Consider the following 22,375-nt stretch of genomic DNA (forward strand, 5'->3'; position numbering starts at 1 on the left):
TACCTAGTCACTGGTAGAGGGACACCACAGTGAAACTGACAGAAGGCATACTAGTCTGTGAATGAAATCATTTTGCACATTTTCACCAAGTTTTATTGACAGCATGCATACAAGTTTGGACAGAGAGCTTCAGACTACTTCACACCGATTAGCTCTGTCAAAATCCAAATGCATGTTGGCTCATAGGTAAGTATCACACACATACAGTCAAAGTGGGCTGTATTCCTCATCTGAGTACTCCCTCCCCTCTTCCTCCATCTCTCTGCCCCTGTCCTCTGAGTAGTACTGGGGTGTGTAACTGTGGACGGAGAGGGGCAGAGAGATGGAGGGAGAGGGGAGGGAGTGGCGGTGATAGGGGGACAGGGGAGCAGGGTGGGACGGGGGAGGTGGGAAGTATTCAGGGTGGGGGAGTGTGTAGCAGTGGGGGAGGGAGAGGGAGTGGGTGAGTGGATGGGGTGATGAGGTTGGGGGTGGCGAAGGGGAGTCATAGTAGGGTGACAGGGGTGAGAGTTCTGGGGATGGTGGGGACATGCAGGGGTGTGGGGGCGGAGGGCAGTAGTAGGGGGCCGGGGGTAGCAGGGGCTCTATGTCAGGGAATCGAGGGGGGTACAGGCGGGCTTTGCGCCTCCGCTCCATTACAGTCTTCTTGGTGTAGTTGTTGAGGGTGGAGACTCCTGACAACATGCAGCAGGTAAAGGCCAGCCATGCCACACTAAGACAGAAAAATAGAGTAGAGAGACAGGAGCAGCAAGGAGGATTGTGTTAATCTGAACCCATGTGTGCAAGCCTACTGTTGCAAACATATTTCATACCCTTATCTTACTAAAACACAATTGCTACAAGGCATATGCGATATTGCAATAATCGATTTGAGATGGACAGAGGTCTTTAACAGGAGCCCAGGCCTCATGAGAGTCCTTGAGATACATTACTGGGTGTCTCTCTTATTTAAAGGGGAAAATGTAAACACTTAAACCCACTTGCTCTTGGAGACCAAAGAATCAGGAGAGCACACTGAAGATCAGAGAACAAGTAGTGGTACTGTAGTAAACAGTGTGTGTGTGTGCAGACTCACTAAAAGCCCCAGGAGTAGCCATAGCTGTGTGGTTTGAAGTCCTCTGGACCCATAGAGGCAGTAGTCTGAAACACCTGCATGAACATCATGTGAGCCACCATTCCCAGTAACCCTAAGAGAATAAAACAGATATTCAATGGCAGACATTGAAAGCTTTTATGTGGATTCCATCAGAGAGACATTTTTATTTCTCATAGAAGCACTGATTTCGCTAATAGCTTTATTAAAGAAACTTTTACTTGCAATGACTGTGATGTGTGGTTGTCTTACCTACCTTAGTTGGGACACACTGATTGTAAGTTGCTCTGCATAAGAGCTTCTGCTATGTCAGGGTTTCCCAAACTCGGTTCTGGGGCCATCCCCCGGGTGTACGTTTTGGTTTTTGCCCAGGCACTACACTGCTGATTCAAATAATCAAAGCTTGATGACTAGTTGTTTACTTGAATCAGCTGTAGTGACGACGACTCAGAACCGAGTTTGGGAAACCCTGTGCTAATTGATTAAAAAAAGATAGAATCTAAATTAAAATGTGTACCTCCTAATATAGTGAAGACTGCAGAGTAGGCATTGAGGAGCTGTCCCCAGATCTGTGAGGGCCAAAAGGCATCCAGACACAACTGAAGAGACAGCAGCACACAGCTGATACACAGCAGCCCAACATACATGAGCTCCATTGACACCGACAACCACAACATTCCTGCGGGGAGAGAGAGGACGATTACAGTACAACTATATCATGACTGTGCAATGTGTACCAACATACAATCTTGACACTGCAGAATCATTTACCTTTTTCACCTCCTGGAGTTAAAGAAAGAAAACTGCGACACTTTTCCTCTAAAAAAGAAAAGACATATCGCTATTTCATTAATAAAATCATGATCATCTATCAGACAAGGTACATTTATGTCTGGGACAGATTACATACATAGTATCAGGAATAGTGGTCCTTGAGAAAACCTTTCTACCCAATGGGCACACCACGTCATTTCAACTTGGATAATTGGGTAATATTTGGTTTAGACAACCTATATTCACCGACTCATAAAGACAGGCAAAAGTTTTTCCAATGTGTTATCACTGTGTTTTCAACCATCTAAAAGCACAACTATATGTCTGATTTTTGGTTTATTTGTACTACAGATTGTGTTATCACTGTTTTTCATCTAACAGCAGAACCAATTGACCTGGATTGCAGTTAAGATTACATTAAAAGGTAGGTTTAACAGAGAAAATGAAATGTAACCATACTTTATAAGTCATATATCATCACTAATACTATTTAGGCCTGTATAGCATCTGCAATTCATCACACACAGGCCTGGGGTTTCAAGCTTTGGTTGATTTGAAATGTAATCTTCAAGTTAATCATTAACATGTTGGATTCCCGTCTCCATCTAAACCAAAAATCTAAGTTAAAGAACAGGACTAAATAAGTGCATCTAAAGTTTGATTGAATTAGATTTAGTCCTATTCTTTCATTTAGATTTTTGGTTTAGATAGAGACAAGAATCCAACATGTTAATGATTCATTTGGAGACAAATGAGCTCTATCAAGTCTTCTCCAGCCCCAGCTTTAGGGTGTTGAGTCCAGTCAAGGCGGGGGGGTTGAATAATATAAACCTTTCTCTCTGTCTGGTCATAATCCATAATTGAGTCATGCTGTTAGAATCTAAATCCCCCTGAACAGAGCACCGATAATAATCCTCTTTATAGAGTGCAAGAGCTCACACACACACACACACACACACACACTCCACCGTATCTAGACTCTCATTGCATTTAATCTCACCAGTGATTTTCATTTTGATCCTTGCTTCCCATTGTTACATTACTGTGTGATTGCAACTCCCCCACTTTGAACCCACTATTTTCAACTCTTGTGCAATATCCTAGTGGTATTAAAGTTCCAACCATCCATTTTCACCCCCCAAAATCTCACCCCAGGCGTCAGTGTAGATGTTCTCCTCACAGCTCATCCACATGCCTGCATGGAAGGCAGGGAAGACGAAGCGGTCGTCCCCCGTCTCCCAGGAGAACTGGATGGAGGTGAAGTTATGCGAGACCCCGGGCACAGGTATGCATTTGGTCAGTTTATTGGCCGAGCAGAGGGGCTTGGGGACCTTCTGACTGCCCTCACACCAGTAGGACGACAAGAGGGCCATGGCCCCCAGGACCAGAGACACCAGGGTCTGGAAGAAGGTGAGCTTGGGGGACCGCACCCTGGACAGAAACGTCATGATGAAGGGAGAGAGAGGGAACCTGGGGTGGGAGGAGGTGTTAGAGAGGGGGAGAAGAGAGGAAGAAAGAGAGAAGTTGTATTTTTAACAGCATGTCAAACACTCCCTCAGTCTATACTATATAATGACAAATGGAGACGGGCCACTTCAGACACAGAGACTGTCAGAGCACTTAACATGTGACAGGAATCAGATATGGACGTTGACAAAGGCTGCACTGTGAGACTCGACTCCAGCTCTCTTTTAAACAGTATTAAGATAGTTGAGAGAGAGTTGAGAGGGAGAATATGGAAAAGGAAAAGATAAAGTATTCAGAGGAATTGCCAACCCAACTGAAAGAAAACAATCTAATCCCCCAATGTCTTTCCTTGCCTGGACACCCCTCACCCCACTTTATTTTGACCTCCACACATAATTGGAAGAGGAAGTGTAAACTCTAGCATAGCCTATTAGCTACAAAGGTAACTCCAAACACATTTTCAATAAGAGCAGCTGTTTAGCTGGTTAAACAAAGGTTAGCCATGTGTTGGGAAACACTTATGTCTAAGTCAAGAAAGCTTACCAGCAGCCAGCGTCACTTTCCGTACTGGTAGCTTATTCGTAGGTGCTTTTTCAAAGCCTGTGAGAGACTCCAGTAAGTGTAATACCAAATACAGTATAAACTCTGTTTACAGTGCATTCGGAAACTATTCAGACCCCTTGACTTTTACCACATTTTGTTACATTACAGCCTTATTCTAAAATGCAGGTAGGCTAGTGGTTAGAGCGTTGGGTCAGTAACCGAAAGGTTGCTGGATCAAAAAAAAAAAAAAATAAAATATACATTTCACCTTTATTTAACCAGGTAGGCCAGTTGAGAACAAGTTCTCATTTACAACTGCGACCTGGCCAGGATAAAGCAAAGCAGTGCGACAAAAACAACACAGAGTTACACATGGAATAAACAAGCGTACAGTCAATAACACACTAGAAAAAATCCATGTATAGTGTGTGCAAATGAGGTAAGATTAGGCAATAAATAGGCCGTAGTGGCGAAGTTATTACAATTTAGCAATTAAACACTGGAGTGATAGATGTGCAGAAGAGGAATTGCAAGTAGAGATACTGGGGTGCAAAGGAGCAAAATATTTAATAAAATAAATAACAATATGGGGATGAGGTAGTTGAATCCCCAAGCTGACAAGGTAAAAATCTGTCGTTCTGCCCCTGAACAAGGCAGTTCACCCACTGTTGTCCGGTAGGCCGTTATTGTAAATAAGAATTTGTTTTCAACTGACTTTCCTAGTTAAATAAAGGCAAACATATATTTTTTTTAATACCCCATGATGACAAAGCGAAAACAGGTTCGCAAATGTCTAAAACATAAAAAACAGAAATACCTTATTTACATAAGTATTCAGACCGTTTGCTATGAGACTCGAAATTGAGCTCAGGTGCATCCTGTTTCTATTGATCGTCCTTGAGATGTTTTACAACTTCATTGGAGTCCACCTGTGGTAAATTCAATTGATTGGACATGATTTGGAAAGGAACACACCTGTCTATATAAAGGTCCCACAGTTGACAGTGCATGTAGAGAAAAAACCAAGCCATGAGGTCGAAGGAATTGTCCGTAGAGCTCCGAGACAGGATTGTGTCGAGGCACAGATCTGGGGAAGGGTACCAAAAAATGTCTGCAGCATTGAAGGTCCCCAAGAACAAAGTGGCCTCCAACATTCTTAAATGGAAGAAAGTTTTGAACCACCAAGACTAGAGCTGGCCGCCCGGCCAAACTGAGCAATCGGGGGAGAAGGGCCTTGGTCAGGGAGGTGACCAAAAACCCGATGGTCACTCAGAGAGCTCCAGAGTTCCTCTGTGGAGATGAGAGAACCTTCCAGAAGGACAACCATCTCTGCAGCCCTCAAATCAGGCCTTTATGGTAGAGTGGCCAGACGGAAGCCACTCCTCAGTAAAAGGCACATGACAGCGTCCCTGGACTTTGCCAAAAGGCACCTAAAGGATTCTCAGACCCTGAGAAGCAACATTCTCTGGTCTGATGAAACCAAGATCGAACTCTTTGGCCTGAATGCCAAGCGTCACGTCTGGAGGAAGCCTGGCACCATCCCTTCAGTAAAGTATGGTGGTGGCATGTCCTTGAGTGGCCCAACCAGAGCCCGGACTTGAACCCGATCGAATATCTCTGGAGAGACTTGAATATAGCTGTGCAGAGACGGACCCCATCCAACCTGACAGCTTGAGAGGATCTGCAGAGAAAAATGGGAGAAACTCCCCAAATACAGGTGTGCCAAGCTTGTAGCGTTATACCCAAGAAGATTCGAGGCTGTAATCGCTGCCAAAGGTGCTTCAACAAAGTACTGAGTAAAGGGTCTGAATACTTACGAAAATGTATATTTGGGTTTTTACCTCTGTGCAAGAGGGCAGGTATAGTTTAGACGGATTACATCCCTAATTATAACTGAATGACAAAGAATGGGAGAATACAAATCGAAATGGTAGGAAGACCAGCAGGACTAGAAAATGTCAGCAATTACAGGAGAAAATAGCTTATCTGTGAATCCTATAGAACAAATAATAGCTAAAATGTTCAGAAGCATTGACGTCAGACAACAGTAAGGGTCATTTGAAAGAGAAAAAGGACCCACCTTCTTCAACCTGTCTTATTTCCTCTTTATCTTCAGTTCTTCATGTAGCGAGTGTGGATTGTGGTAGTATTTAATGGACTCCTATTCCTCTACCCATCTTCCTCTCTCTCTTCTCTTCCTCTCCATCAGATAGCATGTCAGTGATTCAGGGTGTTGACCCTCACAGTAACCTATGTGGAGTGTGTGGCTGTCACTCTTCATGATACCGCTTGGTCAGTAAGTCAGTGTGCTCAACCAAGCCTTAAGCTCCCCTCTTCTTTAATCTATTGATACAACTCTAAATCCACAGTGGACAACTCCATTCAATCTGTTCTCATTTTCATCATTTTCATCTACTCTTTTACCCCTCCTGTCTTCCTGTTTTCTCTCAAACTGGCCATACTCTCCTAATACCACCAGTTTGAATATAGTGTACCAGATATAGTGTACTAGCACCACAGCAACTTTCAAAGTAAAATGTATGACTTCACATCACTTGAACATTAATTACACCGTATGATGTATTTCATCTCACAAATAAGAAACTGGACAGATTCTATTCTCACACAGACATGTTCCTGGTAGTTAGTCTCTGAGAGACTTTCCATAGAACTTTATCAGAATGGTCAATCTCCCATCTGTTTTTCCCCAGAACATCCTGAATAAATAGCATCTTTTTACTATTTTATTTCTTGTAAGGTCTTGATTCAATCTGTAGCGCTGAAGATCTGCGCTGTAGCGCAATTGAAATGTAAAGGCCCAGCGCAGTCAAAATTCTGTTTTGCCTGTGTCTTATATCATATTGTACAACAGCTGTAAAAGCGTGAAAAAAATTTGATCTGTGTTATTTCCTGATAGTTTCTGGTTGAAAATACACTGAACAAAAAATATAAACACAACATGCAACAATTTCAAAGATTTTACATAGTTACAGTTCATATAAAGAAATCAGTCAATTTAAATAAATTCTAATCTATGGCTTTCACATGACTGGGGCGTGGATCAGAAAAACAGTCTGGTTGTAACTGATTTGACCATCATTTGCCTTATGCAACGCGACACATTTCCTTCAAATAGAGTTGATCAGGCTGTTGATTGTGACCTGTGGAATGTTGTCTCACTCCTCTTCAATGACTGTGCGAAATTGTTGGATACTGGCGGGAACTGGAACACGCTGTCGTACACGTCGATCCAGAGCATCCCAAACATGCTCAATGGGTGACATGTCTGGTGAGTATGCAGGCCATCGAAAAACTGGGACATTTTCAGCTTCCAGGAATTGAGTACAGATCCTTGTGACATGAGGCAGTGCATTATAATGCTGAAACATGAGGTGATGGCGGTGGATGAATGGCACGACAATAGGCCTCAGGATCTCGTCACGGTATCTCTGTACATTCAAATTGCCATCGATAAAATGGAATTGTGTTCGTTGTCCGTAGCTTATGCCTTCCCATACCATAACCCCACCGCCACCATGGATCACTCTGTTCACGTTGTCATCAGCAAACCGCTCGCCCACACAACGCCATACACACCGTCTGCCCGGTAGAGTTTAAACCGGGAGTCATTTGTGAAGAGCACACTTCTCCAGCGTGCCAATGGCCATCGAAGGTGAGCATTTGCCCACTGAAGTCAGTTACGATGCAGAACTGCAATCAAGACCCTGGTGAGGACGACGAGCACGCAGATGAGCTTCCCTGAGACGGTTTCTGACAATTTGTGCATAAATTATTTTCATCAGCTGTCTGGGTGGCTGGTCTCAGACGATCCCACAGGTGAAGCCAGATGTGGAGGTCCTGGGCTGGCGTGGTTACACGTGGTCTGTGGTTGTGAGGCTGGTTGGACATGCTGCCAAATTCTCTAAAGCGACATTATGGTAGAGAAATTAAGGCAAAATTGTATGGCAACAGCTCTGGTGGACATTCCTGCAGTCAGCATTCCAATTGCACGCTCCCTTAAGACATCTCTGGCAATGTGTTGTATGATAAAACTGCACATTTTAGAGTGGCCTTTTGTCCCCAGCACAAGGTGCACCTGTGTAATGATCATGCTGTTAAATATCTTGGCAAAGGAGAAATGCTAACAGGGATGTATTTAAAATATATATATATATCTTTATTTAACTAGGCAATTCAGTTAAGAACAAATTCTTATTTACAATGTCGGCCTACCCCGGCCAAACCCTAACCAAGACAACGCTGGGCCGATTGTGCGCCGCCCTATGGGACTCCCAATCACGGCCGTTTGTGATACAGCCTGAAATCGAACCAGGGTCTGTAGTGACGCCTCTAGCACTGAGATGCAGTGCCTTAGACTGCTGCACCACTCGGGAGCCTCGTAAACATGTTGTGCCAAACATTTTAGAGATAAGCATTTTGTGTTTATGTAACATTTCTGGCTGTATTGGGCCTTTAAAAAGGTCATTTTCGTTTATGCTGACATATGCAGTGTTCACCGTGAATGCAGTCTCCATGAACACAGGAACATTGCCTTTAAATTTCATTCATGCTGTAGTGCGGATCTTCAGCGCCACGGATTGAATCGAGCCCTTGGGGTTTTCAGGAAAGTGGTGAGCTGGCTCCTACCACAAGAACGAGCTCTTCATCGACGTTAAGGAAAAAACAGAATTACACAACAGACATCCATGATGAAACATACAGTACTCAAAACACCATGATGATGTCAAAACACATACTAGCATCCACCGAACTTGCCTGAGACATGCAGAGGGACAGACACTCATAACTCAAAAAGGTGTTACTGCTAAGACAATATGGCGACCATGCTTCAACCAAAATGTAGCTACAGTGCACAATTCTCAGCACATTTCTGACGTTTGGTTTCTGAATTACATTTGTGACTGAACGCATCACTCACACTTGGGTCTGATATGTGGAGCCAGATTTAATCCTCACTTGACTATACAGTGAACCTGAGGCTCACTGTCAGCAGTACACAATTTAAGACACAGCAGGAGTGAGAAGAGTGTGTGCGTGTGAGAGAGAAAAGGGACTGAGAAGAAAAGGAGTGACAGAATGAAAGGAGAGACTATCGGGCTGAGAACCCAGAAAGGATCTTCCTCTCCAATAAAAACAAATTAAGTTTGAATTAAAAAAATGAATGGCTTAAAGGGACAACAGTACAGTGTGAAATATTCAAAAGGATAGCATTCTTTGAAGCATTTAGTAAGTGTATTCATAGTTCATATACATATTGACAAGTTTCTAATACAGCATGTTTTCAATATCATACTTGTTTTCTTTCAGTTCAACAATTTTTTTTACAAGTACAATAATAAAAAATGATAGACAACACCACGTACGACTCACTTTTTTAGTTTATGGCAACGCTTCTTTTGAATGCATTTAGCATCTCTTGATCCATATCTTAAGTGTCATTGAGAAATGAACCTATTAAAGTACTCGGGATATACTGACTCTCGTTCCACAGTAAAGGTGGGGACTCCCAGTCCCAGTCATTCCAAAAACCCTCTAGATTCCAAAAGGTCTTGGTAATGCTCGTCAGAATTTTGTCAGCCAAATGTGACTTTCTTTTCACATAAAACCCCACCCATATACTGAACAAGGTCCACCACAACGTCAACACTTGGTTTACCTGTCAAGTGACGTCTTCTCCCAATCAACATGGTCAAAGATGGCAGGCATGCATTAGTCAATATTGTGATCTCCTCCTGTCAGGGTTCAATTGTTCTCTCAGCACATTATGAATATTTTGTTTGAAAAATAAGATCATGTCCATTCGATTTTCATGAATACTATCTGTACCGTAAAAACCCCAAGGATGAAAAATAAGACCACTTTTCAAAGGACCAAAAATGGACACTCAAATCCACATTTTCACACACATTCACTCTTATACATACGCACTTTGAAAGGCAACAAATGTCCATTCTCCAAGGCAATAATGTCTTTGTGGCAACTCGGCCTTGACATTCCAAATGATGTCATTCTGGCACCTCCCTCTCCAGGAATGATAAAATATCCGATGTTTGATAAATGTTGACAAAATATAAATGGAGATACATCCATTTCAGTAAATACTGATGCAGATACAAAATAATAATGATAAAATAATGATTATGAAGGTTATGATAAAATACTACATGAAGTAGATACATTGCCTCTCCTTTCCTTCCAACTATAATGTCAACTTTTCACCCCAACGCTCTCTTATAGTCTTCTGGGTGGGTTGTTCCCAATACTCTGATTCATAACATTTGGACAAAAAACATGATCGATAAAATGACTAGAGCCATGACGGAAAGAAGATTTTGAAGGTATTTCCAGAAATGCAAAGTTTGCCTAGAGAGGCTGTTTGTTTCTTTTAAGAGGAAGTTCCTTTCTGTTCCGTCACTCGCAATGTCTCGCTCTGTCCCACCTTGGTCTTCCTTTTTAGTCTTCCTCAGCGTTGCTTTGATCTGTTTTTCTTTTTAAAGTAAGGAGTTTTTCTTTTTCTTAAATGTTTTAAAGTTAATTCCTGTTCAGAAATTTTACAAGCCTCTTTTTTTCTCCGTCATCATAGTCCATCCGTCAAAAGATGCACGTCCCATCCTGTTTAGGGCTGTTTGTTTCACTGACAATCCTCATCGTCCAAGCATACCTAGGAAAGGATACAAAAAGCAAGTGTGTATTGACACCAGGGATTACACAACCCTGTGTGTGGTCGAAACAGTGGGCATCTCTGTTGATGAGCAGAATACTTTTTATGATGAGCAGAATACTTAAAAAAAATGTTGTTACCTTGAAGATTATGATATAAACAAAAATAATAAGCAGCCCTTGGCTAATAAATATTGGGCTTCATTTTTGACAGACACTTTTTTTGGTTTAACGATTTGCTAATTTGAGGATAATTTGGGGGGATATGAACACAAACAAATAGAACAGGGTGCTCAGTCTCATACCAAACAAATATTAGTCTTTTCAAATCCTTCAGAGCATTGTAACATTCATTCCGGTGCCCTCTCGCCTGGTCGCACCACTGCCTTTTAAAAACATACCGATCCTATACTCCTGCGTCTCTTCCTCCTCAGTGTCTCTCTCAGCCTCTCTCAGACTGCTCAAGGTACACAGATTTAGCTGGCTGGCTGCTCTGGGTAAACTGCAGAATATAAGAGGGGGGAGGTGCAAAGGAGAGAAGGTAATTCAAGTGGTAATTAGTTTCTTAACTATAGTGGCACATGAGATAAAGGACTTTAAAATATATTAACACAATGAAGAGTCACAAATATTTGGTTTCCCTAAGAATTATATAATAACCAACCTCTCCCTTTTTACCTTGTGCTTCGGACATCGTAGTGAAAAGTTATCTTCATTCAGAGAGCAGTCTGAGGAGAGGTGAAGGAAAAGTGATACAAATGACATAACCATCAACTCAGAAATTTATAACACAAAATAATTGGGTACTATTGTTATAGTTACAGTAGGCAGTGGGAGGTAAGGTTTAGGGCACAGCATATGAGTAATGAGATATAACATTCGGTATTAAGGAACTGTTTCGCTGCTCTTACCTGCATCCATGGCACACAGGTAGTGATATCTCAGTGTGCAGCCTTTGCTGTAACAGCCGAGGGTTGAGCCAACCATTTCACAATATGAGCAGACCTGAAGACAAACAGACATAACATAGAGAATAACAGAAGAGAGTGCAAAAATCCTTTAAACTTAAAACTGTGGAGTTCTGAGAACTGCTTTAGGTATTTTGAGCTGAAAAGAATATCTATATATAGTAACCAATATCATTACATTGTATACTGTATAGACATCAACAACAAAAAAGATTACTCACTGTGTCTCTGGCCCCATCTAGTGCCTCCTGTAGGCCATACAGTCTTCCATTGACCAGGTAAACCCCACTGGTCCAGACCATGCATGCCTCATGCACCCACAGCTCCTTTGGGTCCATAGGCATCTGAGGAAGTTGGGCCAGCTGTGCCAAAGGCCCAAGGGAGTCTAAGGTTGGGGGAGGAGGCTGGAATGGCAATGAGGCTTTGCTGTTGGATGGTACCATTCTTGGGGAATCCTCACTGGATTTCTGCCTCCTTTTAAATCTCGGGTGCGAGGTCAGCTTTCTGTGTTGTGGCCTTTGTTGAGTGTCTTCTGTCTGCTGTTGCTGGCATGGTTGGTTTTGCTGACTGTAAGTGGGATCATTCTGAAGTTCGGGTTGTTTCCTTAGCTCAGTAACTGGTTTTAACTCTGGAGGCATGTCCCAATTAAGAACTGTTGTCTTGTTGGTGGTGGTTTTAGCAAGTTTGCTGGCCAGATAAAGCATCTCCCCTCCACCTGCTGGAGAGGCAGTGCCAACAGCAGTGGCAGGGGAAGTTGTGTTTGTCTCTTGACTGAACATGCAATCACTATAAGTTGAGGACTTGATAGTTGGCACATCTTGCAGTTCAGGGCCCTGGGTGGTCAACACATTTGAAATGGTGTCTAGATTTTGCACATTTCTACTCATCCCAGTAGTTACAAGACTCTGTCGAATCTGGGGTTGATTCTTGGGAAGCCTCGTAGCATATTCAGGAGGGTAGTAAGGTCCATAGAGATCCCCAAGGTTTTTGAAATTGGCCCATTTCTGGCACAGGCAGCAGAGAAGACGGCCAGAATGAATGGATTCAGTAATCACAGGGCCTGGTAGAAGGTACTCAGATGAAGGTAGAACCTTTCCTGCCTGGAGGGCAGAGTCTACATCCTCCAGTTCCCTCTTCTCTTTGACCCTCTCAATTTCTCCGTCTCTCCTAGGCAGTTGAGACAAAAGAGCTGAGGTCAAAAGAGCTTCAATACCACTACTGCTTGCTTTCCCTCCAACTGCTCCACGCTCTCCCTTCATCTTTTCCTCTTCACCATTCACAATTGTGCACACGGCTCCTATCTCAGCTACTTTCCTCTCCACATGTATGTATGGAGCAAAGGCACACTTGCCATTATCAGGAAAAACTCTGCTGTTATCAAAATGTTCCCCTGCCCTTGTAGCCGCTTCCAGGTCATCTTTGGCCGCCGCTGCTGCTACTCCTCTTCTCCTCCTCCTCTGCCTGCCTCTTGATCCCACTACCTCACTCTCGTCTTTCACCCCCTCTTGTTTCTGGCAGACTGATTTCACCTCCGTCTCTGGCTGAGTGTCCTCACTTTCAGCATCCACTTTTACTGCTTGGGTCAAGACTGGTGGAATCTCAGGAGTCATTTTCTGATCAGTCGGAGGAGTGACTGATGGGGCAGAGGCTGTAGTGCTAGGGCTTGGGGCTACCTGTGGGCTAACAGTTGCAGGAGATTGAATGGGTGGGCCAGACAGTGCACTTGGGCTCGCATTCTGTGCCTGGGCCTGGGTGGCTTGAGCACGTTTTTGCTTATTCACACTTCCAACAGGCCTTCCCTTCTTCTTGCCTGATGGGAAATAGCCTTTGGGTACAGAATTGTCTGATTGTTTGGAATCTTGTGGTGACCCTGTCATTGCCAAAGATGACCTTGGAGAAGTTTGATGTGGCTGTCTTAGTAAGTGCCCTTGAGCCTGACTGTGGTGTGGTGGGGTGGTTCCATAATAGTCACTGCTACTGTAATCATCAAATCCAATCCCAGTTTCTTCAAGTTTTTGTCTCAGAAGGTTAGCAGCAGATTGTTCACCTCTTCGAGTCTCAAGTTGCTGGTAAGTATTAGTGAAATGTTGAATATCAGACAAGGCAGATGAAGAAGGAGGGGGGGAGCCCTGTACTGGACAAGGCAGTGGTGGAGGTGGGGGTAAGGGCCCTAACAAGGTGAAGTCAGCGGGTATCTCTTTATCTCTATCACCAGTGCTAGATGCTGCAGTCCCTAACCCAAAGTCAAAGTCTGGCTGCAAAGGTCTTGTAACAGTTCCTGTGGAGCCACGTTTAAGAACTTGTGATGTCTGGTGAGGATCACAAGGGTATGCGGTGGGAGGTAACGGTCCAGTCTCATCAACCCCTCTGTAGGGCATAATGTCACTTAATGAGAGACTTTCATCTAGATAAGGTAAACATTCCTCTTCATCCTGTGTGTCAGTAAACTGTGACATTTCAGTGTGAGAAAATCCAGCAAAATCATTTGAGTCAACATCGGCATGGCCGCTGTTAGTAGATTTCTTCACATTTGGTGTAATTTTCTGAACAATAGCCTCCAGTTTCAAACCTCTCCCTTTTCTTGGAGGCAGACTCTTTTTACCCTGAACAGGGGAGGAGGATTGTGAATAAGTGCTTTGTCCAGGTGTGGGACAAGGTGTATTAGGTGAACCAAGTGTAGTTATATCTGAACTGGATGAGTCATCATCATTTTGGAGGCTGGATTCAGAGTAGGCCAAAGGTGAGTGATATGAACTAGGGGCACTTCTTTGCTGTGATACATCCTGATGCGGCCTCTTAGCAGGGATAGGGGAAATGAAAGATCGAACTCTCCTCCTCAACATTAATGGATTAGTGTCCCCAGAACCCCCAGTTTTATTTGGTCGATGGCTCTGTGGCATCACGGAATTGACATTCCCACCAATACTGTGACCAACTGTTTTCATGGAATTAGGTGTAGGTGTTGGATGGAGTGATTTAAAGATTTCTTCTGTAACCACTCGGGAGACAGGTGATTCAAGAATGTTGGAGACTGGTGGAGCTGTTGGAACCAATTGGGGGGCAACAGACCCAAGAGGAGCAGCAGGAGGTGGCTGTTGACTTCTCTGGTAAGGGTCCCCCTCCAACATCCCTACACTCTCTCTACCAGAGTGTGTTGACTCCCACATTTTCATGTCATAGTAAGTGTTCTGATGAGGAACTTGCTGTTTAGCAAACGGTTGTCGATTGTGCAAAATGTCAGTTGGAGACGGCATCCTTTGTCTCTGCTCTGAATGACTGAGTTTATGTCTACCTGGAGAAGTACTGGACTGCATCATATCCTTGGTGGGTCTATTAATGGTAGCTGCCCAATCAAGTCTGTCATCCAAGTCATGAGCATGGAGGTGAGTATACATTTGTAATTTGTTTGCGGATTGTGGGTTTTGTAATTGAACTTGGGGTGAGTGGTAGGGATTTTGAAAATGGGGGTTACGTGGCATCATATTGCCCTCTCTTGTATCACCAAACCTGGAACCAGGAAAGCCACTGGCATGCCCTGTAGATAAATCTACACCATGTGGGTATGACTGACGTCTTGATGGTGGAGACAGAGGGTTGGTGGTAGAGGGATAGTGAGAGGTTTGCTGCAGATGTCGAGAGGGCATGGTGGTGGTCAAATCAATCTTACCTCTTCTGAGAGGCTCTGCATTCATAACCACAGATGGGTGTAAAGCCTTGTTATGATGCTCAACATCAGTTTCCTTGGTTGTAAGAACACTATGATGGACAGCCTCTGCAGTCTCCTTTGATGCTACCTTCATTCCAACCTCTTTTTTATCTCCCATCTCCTTACTGTTCCCTAGATCATTTGTTGATGGCAGTTGGATCACAGAGGCACCAATTGGACTTTTTTCCCGCACTCTTTCACGTTCCCCATCCCTTTCTGGTGTACTGCGGCGATTGGGACAAACATCACATATAACAGAGCGGCGCTCTTTAGATGGAGGTAAAAGGGAAGACGTCAACATTTGAGACTCAATTTGACCTATGGTTCCAACACTGCCCGCTAGCGGCTCTGTTTCCTGCAAAAGGAGTTCCTGTACAGCTGATGATGAGCTGGGCAGACCTGAAGGGGTTTTCCTGTGAGGTAACGAGTAGTCGGCTAAATTGATGTGTTTTGGTGGAGGTCCAGACAAAAACTCTGTAGACTGTGGCATATGGGTGGGGTGACGCTGCAGTGTTGCCATTTTATTTTTCTCTGAAGAAGCACTGTGAGATCCCTTAGTATATTCTCCTTCAGACTTCAAGGAGGATTGAGGTGATTCTGGTACAAAATCAGATCCAGGCCCCTGGCGCTGATTTAGTTGAAGAGGCTTTCCAGGGCTGGTCATTCGGGAGGGATGGGAAGTGACCTCTCCAACTCCAGTTTGGGTTCTCATACTTTCAGCCATGCCATAAGGATGCCTGGTTTGGTACTGTTGCCGAGTCATATTTTGAGCCTGGAGATGGGCAGTTAGTGCCTGTTCAGATCGCCCATAGCGCCGGTCTAAGTGATAACCCTGTAGAACCTCCTGCAAGAGGCTTGGAAATTGATGCTGCAGTTGAGAATTATCATCATGTCCTCTTGCTCCTGATCCTTCTCTTCTCCTCACTGATCCCTCAACTGTAGTACCCGCGACATCCTTGGTGTGTTCAGGGCCATAACTGGCCTTTGGCTGATGGAAGCCTTGATACCTTGAATTTGATCCCGTTACACTCCCTGGACTAGGTCTCCCTCGTGTCTTCAAACCCATGGCAGCACCATGTGGTGACTCTTGATAACCATATTTTTGAGGACCTGAGGGGGGATGATTTTGAGGGACAGACCGCGCAAAATTAGATTTCTGGGGAACTTCATGATGAGAGGAATATACACTCAAATCCATTCCTTCCTCCCCATTATGACGACTAGACTCTCTAAAGAAGCTGTCTGAATGTTTCTCCTCTATGCAGTTGTCTTGTGCATGTGTAGCTTTTTCTGGATTATTTACCTCACAACGAGTTGACACAATAACACCCACTCCACCAACATTTGGCTGTTCCTCAATATTTTGATCTTGATTGGAGTTGTCCAAATCTCGTGTCTTACATCGTTTTCCGTCCTTCTCATCCCCCTTTTTGTTACGGAAGGAAGATCGATCCAATTTATTTTCTTTGTCCTGCCCATCTTGTCGCATGTGTCCTTCTCGGGTCTGCTCTCCATGGGTGCCTTTTTCATTTTTTTCAATCATACCTCCACTTTCATCTTTAATTCCTTCATATTTAATTTCCCTTGTTTTCCTGAGCCCATTTTTAGTATTAACATCAGTGGCACCAGGCTCAGAAACACAGTTTGGGTGGAACTGAGGAGCAGGAGAGGGAATGGGGCATGAGGGAGTAGAGGAAACAGGAGGGCGAGAATGTACGCTTGGACCAGGCTCAGCAGATTGAGGAGCAGAGGAGGGAGATGACAATGAAGGTGTCCGGGTTTCAGTTGTCTTTCTTTCAGAAACATTTGATGGATTGAGAGATTGTTTTGTAGAAGATTCCGTGAACATCATCTTCCCTTTTGAACCCTGATCACTCTTTCCAGTATGGGATTGGTTTTTACTTGAACCCATGCACATTTGACTCTGAGATGGAGGATAGTAGCCAGTTGGTTCCGATCCACTGCTTGTGCCACTCATCTGCCGCATTCTAGATTTTTCCCCCTCAGAAATTTGCTCATCTCGTTCCTCTTTGGCCCTTGATGATACTCTTTCGGACACCAGAAAGGAATCTTCATCACCTCCAGCCTCAGAGCTAGCACCTTCACCACCACCTATCCCACTGCTTGAGGCAGCACTCACACTTCGACTCCTTGGTTGAGTAGAGGGAATGGCTTGTAATGCCTGCAGCATTTGACTTTGTCCATCTTTCCCCCTTCTATGTGACATTAATGTGTCAGTGAGAAGCATATGTTGCACTGTATTGGGTAAATTCGCTACCTGTGATGTCAACGCATTTAGACTGTTCAAGCCAGGATCTTGCATGAGTTTGTCAAGAGGAGAAGATGAATAGACAGACGAGGATGACCCTTCTTCATGTGATCCTTTTCCTGTACCTGCAGCCATTCTGCTTCGGTTTTTGACTGAGTGACCACCTCCAGCGCTTGTATTCAGACCAGTAGCTTTGTTACTGCCATTGCTGCCACAACTACTGATGCTGCTGTTGGAGTTGGGTGTGGGACTCAACTGAGGCATAGTCTGCAATAACCGACCACGGCAACTACGAGGATTTGGGGGAGGAGGATGTGATGGAACATGTGGGGGACATGAAGGGTTTCCATGACCTTCTGAGACACCCATCAACGGGGAAGGTGAGGAGCTACAACTGGGAGACTGCACTGCAGAGGCAGCTGGAGAGGGGTTAGATATAGGGCTGAAGTTTTGGTTAATCTGACCCTGTTGGGGTTGAGAGTGCATTGGCGATTTGGCTATTTCTTGACACGGTTGTTGAGGCATTCCGGGATTGGTGGATTGGTGATGTTTAGAGTATACAGAACCTGGTGGAGGGGCATGATGCTGCATTTTGAGAGAGTTGTCGTAACCTATTCCTAAATTGTGCTGAGAATTGCGGTGCTGGAGGGTGGCTTGTTTGTGGAGTGGATGAGTTTGTGGGGAGTATGAGGGGTAACTTGAAGAGTGGTAACTCTGTGTAACATTCTCCAGTGATCCAACATTGTTTGTTGTAGCTGAACTTGAAATTGAGTTTGAATTAGAGTTCATATTAGGAGAGTTGTTGACTTTAGGTTCAAATCCACCACCACTGCTGGCCCCATCATGATATCTCTGTGGTGGGGAGCTGTACATTCCTGATGACCCTGTAGATGCACTACCCTGTGGGGAGTAGTGTGAGAACTGTGGAGGCATTCTGTGTCCAGAGATGGGATAAGTCCTATGCTGTTGTCCATGTTGCAGAGCTTGATGGGCGGGGTAATTCTGTCCATGTTGGCGGTGCTGCATCTGAGGCCCTGATGCTGGCTGCATAGCAGGGTTCTGACCCATTTTGTACTGATGGGAGGGGGAAAATGCTCCAGCACCACTGCTGCCACTGCTACTACCACCTGAGCCGGCCGTCGAACCATAGTCCAAAGGATAGGGAGACATCATCCCGGAGGACAATCCGGAGCTAGTTCCAGCTTGTCTGTACTGCTGAGGTATATGTCCATCCATATTTGAGTATCCAAAACCTGCCCCATATGCCATACCTCCTCTTCTATGTCTGTCCTTTCCACCCATTGCAAAATAATAATCCATTGTTTCCTTTTGGTAAGGGTTGCTACTACTGCCACTGTGAATATTACCGTGTGATGATTCCCCAGCTCTGTTTCTTGCATCATAAGCAAGCATATGGCCAGCCTGACTAGGGTGGTGGTGCCCTCGATGGAGTAGGTGTCGACTGTGACTTTGAGGATTTGGGGGTGTTTGCTGTTGCATCCCAGTGTAGTCGTCTGTCATCCTTGGGGATATCTGGGGATCTGTTGACTGTGGTGGGTAAGAGGAGCCACCTCCACCCCTACTAGTAAATCCAGGAGGAAGAGCTGGAGGTGCTGGACTGTTGGGGAAATTCTGCATGTTTTTATGGATTTTTACGAATTGTTTGAGGGAACGTTTTTTTGTTCCGTAATGGCAGTTACTGTGTCACTTGACTTTGTAGGCTTGCAGTTAAATGATGATGGAGAGTCCAACAAAGTCCAGCAGAGTTGAAGCAAGTGACTTTATCACAAATGTTTTATCACACTTGTAGCAGCAATTGAAGATGAAGCAAATACTGAGGCTTGAGCAGAAAATGACCAGTAATTTTCAATTAGATGCAACTAAAGAACTTCTGAAATCTGCTGATGATGTAGAGTAACTCCATTACAGTTGTAATAGTTGGAGAGCTAAGTTCAAATTACAACAAAATATCTGTGTTTTTGTAGTAAATGTAGTAGAGATTTCAATGTTAAAAGGATATGATACAGATGTTGCAGTTTGGCACTAAATGTGAAAATATCAAGTGCAAGAGAGAAAACAGCACTTGAAATAATAGGCCTCAATGTCCTTTCCACTGTATAAGAGCACAGGCAAACAGAGTTAAGATAAAATTGCAGTGGGATTCAATGGTGTCCCATGTGGAAAAACTTTTCAAGAGTAACCGAGTCACTGCCTTTTAGACTGCTGGACTGCCATTGCAGAAATGATTCAGTTCTGGCAGGAGTAGCCTATGTGAAACAATAATGCTTCCCTCATGTAGGTTTGCATGTATTTGGCTAGTACCTGTGTAGAAACAGCCTTAGAAATGCTAGCCAATACTTTCATCCAATAAATGTCTCAAACCAAAAGGGGGGAAAAAATCCACTCACATTTGCGTGTTCTTGTTGAGATTAATACTTTTTGAAATTCTATTTTTTTTGTCATTCCCTTAGATTTTTTGACGTATGTAGTTGGATTGTAGAAAAGTCTTTGGTCCCCAGTTTCCCCCAACTTTAGTTCTTCTTCGCCAGTGTTTATCTTGGTGCTCTTCTAGATCTCCAACATGTTTCTGTCTTACCTTATTTTCTTTTTCTTTCAATCATTATTCAAATTGACCGTCTCCCATACCAATGTCCAAAAGTAAGGTTTCCATTTAATCAGCTTCTTCTTGTTTTTCTTTTGCAGTTTCTCTCCAGTATTTCCATCCATGTGAGTCCATCTCTCTTCAGTTGTTTACAGGAGCCCTGTGGAAATCTGAAAGAACAGAAAAAGAAACAAAAATAACTGTGTGTGCCACAACGACCACATAGCCTATACTGTACATAGGCTATTACATCCAAACATTCTGTGTGGGTTTTTGCTGACAAAGTAAGTACAGTGGGTTTGTTGTTAACCATTGCATAACCCATTACTCTTTCTCACTGTGTTCCTTAACATATACCACATGGTCTATTTTAGTATTGTACTAACTGTAGGTCTTACTGTAGAAATAGTCACATATAATCTGCAATACAATTAAATCAGGTGTCAATGTGTCCAACTTTATAACATCATACTGTAATTACACTACAGGCCCACCTGCCCATGTAACTAGTATGTAAATAAATACACAGGTATTAGGGCACTTGTTGTAAAGTGGTATCAAACTAAAAAGTGCAAAACCACAACTATATGATTTTGAGGGGCAACATTTGTCCGGACGTCAACGGCGACAATATACCGTATTTGTATTGTGTGTCAACTGCCACTGCTGTGTTTGTTCAATTCCTGATAACGCATGTAACTCAAACATCCATGGAATTGCACAAAAACAAAAGGCACTAGAGTAGAGGGTAAATCCATATGAGTACAATCACTTTTTGACCGCATCCTTTTTGATTTAAACAAAAAACTTTCCATACATGTTTGCCCATGGAATAAGTTGTCATAAAGTTACTTTTTGGGCCTGAATGCCAAAACATTCAGGAGACAGAGGTGCTCAAAGTTGACCCATGTTGCATACCCCACCACACCAAGAGACATTAGGTTAGGGACGATACCAGTTTGTTAGTATCGCGGCAGGGGAAGAAAACACAAAGTGGATTTAACTTCTTTAGGAAAACAGCCCTAGTGTTGGAAACAAAAATCATTATGTTGTCATCCAGAGTCACATGTATTTATTTTCCAAGCTTTAGCACACAATATTTTATATACAACAGGTTTTTAAAGGACCGAAGAGTTTTGCAATATTGCGATACTGGTATCGTCCCGGCCCTATGAGACATCCATGTCTTTATCACTGGAAATGATAAACGGTTGAGTTTGATATCATTTTAAAAGCTTACAAACAGGGTTGTCAAACTATTTTATAATTTCTTGGAGAAAACCCCCCGAAATGAAGTATTATTTGTTGTTGCTTAGACCCTACTTTACATAATCTGAAGTTTGTGTGTTGTGCCCGCCATCGGTTGAGACACAACATGCTCTTGAATACAGAGTGGGTGTCATTTAAAATCATAGAAATGTAATTCATAGAATGACTTATCCCTTCAGACCACTGCAATTTAACTGCTACACCATTACATTTGTACTTCTAATTACTACCACAAAGATGGCCACTGGTCCACCCACCGTCAAATGTCAACTTAACTGGTCATGTCTATTCTATTATCTATATTTCAATAGGTTTCCTATGGAGGATTGACAGTGTTATTTAAACCAACTTATATTCCCATTCAAGTCAACATTCTCTAATGTGTGGACCTCCAACCATGTTTGTGGTACCATTTGAAAGTCTAAATGTCTATTTTCTTTTATACATTTATCGGCCAAAACATGACACCCACTCTGTATTCAAGAACATGTTGTGTCTCAACAGATGGTGGGCACAACACCAAAACCTCTGATGATAATTAGATAAATCAGTCAATTATAAAAACAGTTTGACAACCCTGTTTGTAAGCTTTTAAATATCAATCTCAAACGTTTATCTTTTCCAGTGAATGCAAAATAGGTCAACTTTGACCACATTTTATTACATTTTATTTACCTTTGACCACATTTATCTCTTGAATGTTTTGGCATTCAGGTCTAAAAAGTCACTTTTTGAGCACTTTTCGCAAATATGGCAAATTGGCAAATACAGTATCTCACAAAAGTGAGTACACCCCTCATATTTTTGTAAATATCTGAGTATCTTTTCATGTGACAACACTGAAGAAATGACACTTTGCTACAATGTAAAGTAGTGAGTGTACAGCTTGTATAACAGTGTACATTTGCTGTCCCCTCAAAATAACACAACACACAGCCATTAATGTCTAAACCGCTGGCAACAAAAGTGAGTACACCCCTAAGTGAAAATATCCAAATGGGGC

At 43.3% G+C, this 22,375-nt stretch overlaps 2 protein-coding genes across 3 annotated transcripts in view; both read right to left on the reverse strand.

The window, feature by feature from the left end:
* Positions 1 to 207: 207 nt before the first annotated feature.
* On the reverse strand, positions 208 to 7,034 carry LOC106607095 (germ cell-specific gene 1-like protein). Its single transcript, XM_045721298.1, has 5 exons — positions 5,958 to 7,034; positions 3,018 to 3,337; positions 1,611 to 1,772; positions 1,076 to 1,187; positions 208 to 712 (listed from the first exon to the last, which is right to left on the reverse strand). The coding sequence occupies exons 2-5, from the start codon at positions 3,313 to 3,315 to the stop codon at positions 208 to 210; spliced, it is 1,077 nt and encodes a 358-aa protein (XP_045577254.1). The 5' UTR covers positions 3,316 to 3,337; positions 5,958 to 7,034.
* Positions 7,035 to 8,823: 1,789 nt separating this feature from the next.
* tcf20 (transcription factor 20) overlaps positions 8,824 to 22,375 on the reverse strand; it is a 28,744-nt gene continuing 15,192 nt past the window's right edge. The window contains exons 2-6 of one of the 2 annotated variants that reach the window (XM_014203702.2): positions 11,748 to 20,273; positions 11,470 to 11,563; positions 11,223 to 11,286; positions 10,960 to 11,060; positions 8,824 to 10,559 (exon numbers count right to left, since the gene is read on the reverse strand). In XM_014203702.2, the coding sequence (XP_014059177.2) occupies positions 10,543 to 10,559; positions 10,960 to 11,060; positions 11,223 to 11,286; positions 11,470 to 11,563; positions 11,748 to 19,139 (7,668 nt within the window). In that variant the 5' untranslated portion in view covers positions 19,140 to 20,273 and the 3' untranslated portion in view covers positions 8,824 to 10,542. The remainder of the gene's footprint in view (positions 10,560 to 10,959; positions 11,061 to 11,222; positions 11,287 to 11,469; positions 11,564 to 11,747; positions 20,274 to 22,375) is intronic. The other variant, XM_014203704.2, reaches the window with a different exon arrangement.

The sequence above is a fragment of the Salmo salar genome, chromosome ssa06, assembly GCF_905237065.1.
Source record: "Salmo salar chromosome ssa06, Ssal_v3.1, whole genome shotgun sequence".
NCBI classification, from domain to species: domain Eukaryota; kingdom Metazoa; phylum Chordata; class Actinopteri; order Salmoniformes; family Salmonidae; genus Salmo; species Salmo salar.

What these genes read in the sequence shown, in the direction of transcription:
- LOC106607095 (XM_045721298.1), bottom strand. Translation starts at nt 3,315, where the DNA reads ATGACGTTTCTGTCCAGGGTGCGGTCCCCCAAGCTCACCTTCTTCCAG. An exon ending in CATCTACACTGACGCCTGGG is followed by an intron (nt 1,773 to 3,017) that starts GTGAGATTTTGG and finishes CTCTCCCCGCAG; the next exon opens with GAATGTTGTGGTTGTCGGTG. An exon ending in GGCTACTCCTGGGGCTTTTA is followed by an intron (nt 713 to 1,075) that starts GTGAGTCTGCAC and finishes TTTCTGTCTTAG; the next exon opens with TGTGGCATGGCTGGCCTTTA.